Source organism: Chaetura pelagica, unplaced genomic scaffold, assembly GCF_000747805.2.
Source record: "Chaetura pelagica isolate M959 unplaced genomic scaffold, ChaPel_1.0 scaffold28, whole genome shotgun sequence".
In the NCBI taxonomy this organism is placed as follows: domain Eukaryota; kingdom Metazoa; phylum Chordata; class Aves; order Apodiformes; family Apodidae; genus Chaetura; species Chaetura pelagica.
The window spans coordinates 152939-158750 of NW_009954303.1; the positions used below are offsets into that span (position 1 = coordinate 152939).

General features: G+C 44.4%; 1 protein-coding gene across 1 annotated transcript in view; it reads right to left on the minus strand.

The window, feature by feature from the left end:
- SLC22A18 (solute carrier family 22, member 18) overlaps nucleotides 1-5812 on the minus strand; it is a 68515-nt gene that overhangs the window by 17416 nt on the left and 45287 nt on the right. Inside the window, exon 7 of the mRNA XM_010003872.1 lies at nucleotides 2231-2331. Within this exon, the coding sequence (XP_010002174.1) occupies nucleotides 2231-2331 (101 nt within the window). The remainder of the gene's footprint in view (nucleotides 1-2230; nucleotides 2332-5812) is intronic.

Here is a 5812-nt window from a genome sequence, read left to right on the forward strand (position 1 = left end):
GGAAAGGAAAGGAAAGGAAAGGGGAAAGGAAAGGGAAAAGAAAAGAGAAAAGAGAAAAGGAAAAGAAAAGAGAAAAGAGAGAAAAAAAGAAAAGAAAAGAAAAGAAAAGAAAAGAAAAGAAAAGAAAAGAAAAGAAAAGAAAAGAAAAGAAAAGAAAAGAAAAGAAAAGAAAAGAAAAGAAAAGAAGGCATTTTTCCATTTTCCTCTTTAACATTTTGACAGTAAACCCCAATGCACTAACATGAAGAAGAGAAGTTTGCACACTATGACCACTTCTCTCCATTATTTCGATGTCCAGAGTCATGTGGTGTAGAATGTGCATAGCAACACAGATAGAAACTGCACAGATAGATGAAAGAAAACTGCCTGGCTGACAAAAGCTAGTTTCTATGCCAAATGTCCTGAGGCAAAGACTCCCCAGCAAAGGAGATGCTGCACCTGAGCCTGTAGGCCACTGCTGGGTTAAAATATGATAATAGGTATGGTTGGACTCTGTGGGATGAAACCCTGTGACTATGAGAACTGTCAGGTCCTTGGTTAGCACTGACATCTGATTATTCATTAGGAAGAAGAGTGAATCCTGTAATTCCCATATCTTCCAGGGTTGTATCTGTAGGGTGCACCAGCATGGCAGTGAAGGTAATCTGCAGTAGTTACAGTAGTTTCAACCAAACTAACTCGGAAAATGATAGCAGTGAAGACAGACAGATATTCCAGAAATAACAGCAGTATCTTGAAGAGAAATAGCCCAGATCTAACAGCAGCATCCAAGCTCCATCTAGCAACATGAAGCCATTCCTGATGCAGCTGTGCAAGTGCTCTTGCTGCCAACGTTACCTGGCTTGAAACAAGCACATCATAGTCACGCTGCAACCCCAAATTTTATTTCAGTGTAAATGTATATAACAGGGATTTAACTGATACATCTAATTTAAAAGCACAGTTGCTGGGGAGCCCCTCTAAATTCAAAGAGGACAAGTGACTCAGCACCTTCAAAGCCTGAGTGATTCCTGCAAATCCTGGTTTGGGAGGCAGCACACAAAGACTAATGTAGGAAAAGCCTGTGTTAGCAGTGGAGTTTGGATCAGAAGCATGCTTTGGAAAGCTTGTCATGCTGTTTCCATGCTGTGGAGAAAAGCTGGTTTTCCTTCAGATGAGACTGGATGGGAAGGTGCATCCACCTGGTAGCATATGTTGAGCTCATGGGACTGAGTGGCAGCCAGTCCAAAGCCACCTCCCAGAACGGACATGGCTAAGGCTCCTCACCTCCAGCCAGTTCATTCTGCAGACTCCACTTGCTGATGTACATTCATGCTCATCAGCTGCCCAACTAAGGTGCCTAGATTTAGTGAGACCAAGGCAGAGCCCAAGTGACTGATAATATACCAAATCCAAATCACAAGGGAAGGAACTAAAGCTGCCATTTTCCAGATGAGAAGCTCCTCCAGATTCCACAGGAACTCTGTGGCAATGCCCAGGAAATGAAGGGGGATTTAATAACAGGACCACACTGCTTCAGGATATTGCTTAACTTGTATTGCTACCTTCAGGCTTGCTTATAACCATCTGTTGCTCTTTCTGCAAAATTATTAGCCTCTTTCTCCAAAAGCAAAATTCTGCTACAATAAAGCATCCTACTCTTTTTGCCCCACTACTGCCTATTTCAGCTGATTTTTCCCTTTTACCTATTTTGCAAGTCTCCTGATCACATACCATTGCCCATCTTTAACTTTTATTTCTTTGACAGTACAAGCCTGCTGTGCTTGTTTCTACTCAAGTGGAAGATGAGTCCTTTCTTGACACTGAATGCATCTGTGAAAATGCCAGTAGGACCATTACTTACATACATTTACAGGTTGCTACTAAGTAAATGTAAATCAGCCAGCTTGCAGCAGTGAAAACTTTAGTCAAGGTCATCAGCTTCAATGTTAAGTTTTGTTACAAAAATTAGGGCAACATGTCAGTCCAAAGAAATTTTACCTCCTTTCAGCAGCTTAAAGAGGCAGGGCGACAAGAGGAACACAGCTTTCAAAATACTCCTTGCCCTGATTTCTTCCCATTCTACGAAACAGAACAAATTTGGAGTCATGTCTATTTTTGAAGCCTACTGACACGAGGCAGAGCTAGGATTTACCCATCAGTGTTATGCCTGGATTTGGGAGTGCATGTGTCATGAAGGTAGCAAATTAGATAAGCAATGTGGCAAGAGAGGAACTTCCACTTCACTTACCATTTGAAGGACACCAAAATATGACATCAGGTATCCAGACTCCACTGCTTCCAAGCCAAAGAATTCCATAGAGATGACAGAAAACATAATAAGGAACAAACCTAGAGGGAGGGTTAAAGAAAAGCATACATCAATATACTTGTACTGCACATAGATGCCCAGACCCTGCTTGCAATCACCCCCAATATGAGTCAGTAGCTCTCCCTGGGGTTACCTGGACTGGATGTAAACATGAGCAGAACCCCATTCAAAGTCAGAGCAGTAATTTAATCTTTAACTGTTGACTTTTTTTATCCCACTTACTTTCATCTTTAAAATAATATTACTATGTAGGCTGTAGATCCAGCTGTTTATTATAAACTGGTAAATATTTGTATCACTGAAGCCAGACTAACCATTAAGGCAACGAGAAAACATTTGTTCAGACAAGACTGTAACCATAAAAATAATCTGATTGGATTCCTCAGCCCTTTTTGCCTGACTTTAGATTTTCACCATGGGGAATGCTGTCTGGGAAACAACTTGGTGACATCAGCCTGAATACAGTGGTTCCACTGCACAGCTCAGCAGTGACACTGGTGGCACCTGGGATCTCACTCTCACGGATCTCTAGTGGAGTTGACACAAGCATCTGGAAGGGACAGACAGAAACAGCACAGGGCTGGGGCTGCTTTTCAATTAAGGCAATTTCTGGAAAGCATAATGCTAAATGCCCACTCACTTAATCTCACATGAAAATACAATAGTGTGCATTTCCCCCAGTGCCAAACATACACAAATACAGACATGCATACACACGCTCCCATCATACACAAAGAGCCATAACATAAAAAATATTATGACAAAACATTGCTCTCAAAGAGCTGGTATGGAGTAGGAGGCTGCTGCCTCCCCTAATGTCTTGTGCACCTCAGATGGACCAAGACAGAAGGGAACTGGGTCTCTCTGTGCATTAACATCATCACAACATGCCTGTTGGAGAGCACTGCTGGAAAGAGAAGAGAGTAGATGACCTTTAGGGGTCCTGCCCTTTGTCACAGGATCCTCTGAGGTACAAAGACTGGATAAATAGGGAGCTAATGTCTTCTCTTTCCTGAAGAAAACAGCCCAGGAGGCAACTTGTGAGGACTGAGAAGAGAGCTTGTGGCCTGGCAAAGTGAGTCACTAGCCCCAGAGCATGGGGAGGATTTGGTGGCGTTTCCCGGAAGCATGAGGAGAGCGATCCCAAAGCACTAACTCAAATGCTGTGGAGGACTCAACGCCCTTCACAGACCAATGCAGCTCCACCACATCCAGCAGCCAACTGCACTGCTACCAGTGGAGCACTTGCAGCAATGAGGACCTCCTTCCACGCACCTCAACCCTTTGCCTTGAGGAACCATCAGCCTTCCACCCCAAGTACTGCCACAAAGCCTTCCCAAACCCTGGCAAAGACACCTCTTGCCCCTTTTAATGGGGTTAGCTGCACCCCAGCTGGCCCCATGGTGGTGGGGGAGAGGGATGAGGGGCAGGAAGGATAAACCATTCTGCTACTATCTGGATATTTGGAGGACATGCTGGGGAGCTGCAGATCTTGAAGATTTATGGCTTCACCACACCCCTCTGTGGAGTGCTACCCGTTGTTATCCAGCTACTTTGAAATTGCTGTTAGCTGAAGCCAGCTTAAGGTAAAATGCAAATAACAGTATTTACTCACAACTTCCAAACCAGGCAACAGAGTTTCACATGTTTATAAAAGGTACACGTGAAGAAATGAAAGAAAGCCCACATTTTGTTTCACTTGAAGGAAGATTAGATTGAAGCAGGCACTCACCCTTCAGCCTGCAACCTGGTACCTGCAGGTACCACCTAGCAGGGGCTCGACCTTCCTATGTACATGACAGTTCTTTCTGGTACCACACATCAGTTTCTACAGCTTCTCTCCCCTTTGAATTCCCTCACTGAGTTAAGGCTGATTTGGATCTTTCTCCTCCAAAAAAGCTGGTTTACTTTAGAGCCGGAGAGGCTGTGTTCTTTAACTAGTGTCACACATTGCTTGGCTCCCCTGGAGATGCAAAGGTCTCTTCTTTAGAAGGGTATCACCCCCCCTGTCTGCACTGTCATTTAAAGCTGCTTGGACAAGGGACACCCCCCTGCTCCCTACTCCTTCAGTGACTAAGGGGGTGTCTCCCAGTGGCAACACATTTCTTGGTGAAACTCACAAGGTGAGTCCCAGATTGAACTCAAAGGACTTTATGATCACTGGAACAAGTGATTCTTACAAAGATCTCAGCAGGCCCCATCTGGGTAGGTTGAAGATCAGCTGAAAGCAGCCATGGGAATAATGTGCTCACCCTGGGGAGGGCTCACTGGAGTGACGGGTCAGGTCACCAGGCTCTTCCAGGGACACCAAAACCTGAGCAGAAGCTGCTCAGATAAGCCTCATTGCACAGGGTGAGGCTCAGGTTTTCAATAGGAAAAAATAAAAAATAATTTAAAAAAAAAAAGGAATATAGTAAAATATATCCTAAAACCTTACTTTTTTGGGGGGAGGTGTAAATAAGGGGTGAACTCCTTAGAGAACCTGGCACCAGAGGGCTGAAGAGCTGGGGTCAGGGCAGCAGAAGGCAGGTAAATGGTTTGAGGGATGGAATAAAGATGAATAAAAACACAAAAGAGGCACAGGAGTTTAAATCACGTCTTCAAAAAAACTACATGACATTACTAAAAGCAGCCTGTGGCTTTGGGAGGGCCAGTTTAGCAATCCCTACTGAGACCCAGTGGGAAAAGGCAAGCACAGCCTCTGGGAGCCCATCTCTGTCCTCCTACACTGGTTTGTAAATGTGATGGGACACAGAGCCCTGGGGGCCCACTGCAAAATCCTGCTCTGTGTGTGAAAGTCCCTTTAAAAATAGGTTGCGGGTGCTAAGGCAATTGCATTGAAACCAGCTTTTCCAAAGGGATTAGGCAGCCAAAGTTTCATATAAACAGCTATTCAACACACTGTGTTTTCAAGGCCCTGGTGAGTAAAAGGTATGTTTGATATTTTATCCTCATGTTTTATTTTCTATTTCTTATCTACCACAATGCAATGAGGCTCAATTTTCCCAGGTCAGTTGAGGATGTAATTTTGCCATGCTGGAATGGCCTGCTGCCCATCCATCCCCTGGCAGCTACCCTCCTGCAAGAGGCACAGAGCCCATGTCTCTGCTTTTATTCAACACAGGGCAGAGGTTCCCAGCACTGCAGCCCTCCCAGGGAGGCTCTTTTTGTCTCAAACAAGCTAATTTTAGACAGCATAAAGTCCATGCAGAATAGAAGATTTTCTTCTGTGTATATTGCAAACTTGTTTACACAATAAATAGAGAAAGGTCTGTAATTTGGGTGATCTAATTCATGATACAGTTGCAGCCAGGAGAAGAAAGGTAAACGAGCTCCTGAGGAGCTCAGCCTCCAGTGGTGAGTTGCAGAGAAGAGGTAATGGACAGATCCCCTTTCAGCTGCCATCGCATGGTCAGTAATCTGAAGAGAGATGTGCAAAGAGAAGTCACTGGAATTGTAATCACTCCTCACTGCAGTGCAAGTGCTCCAGCTCTGCCTCAG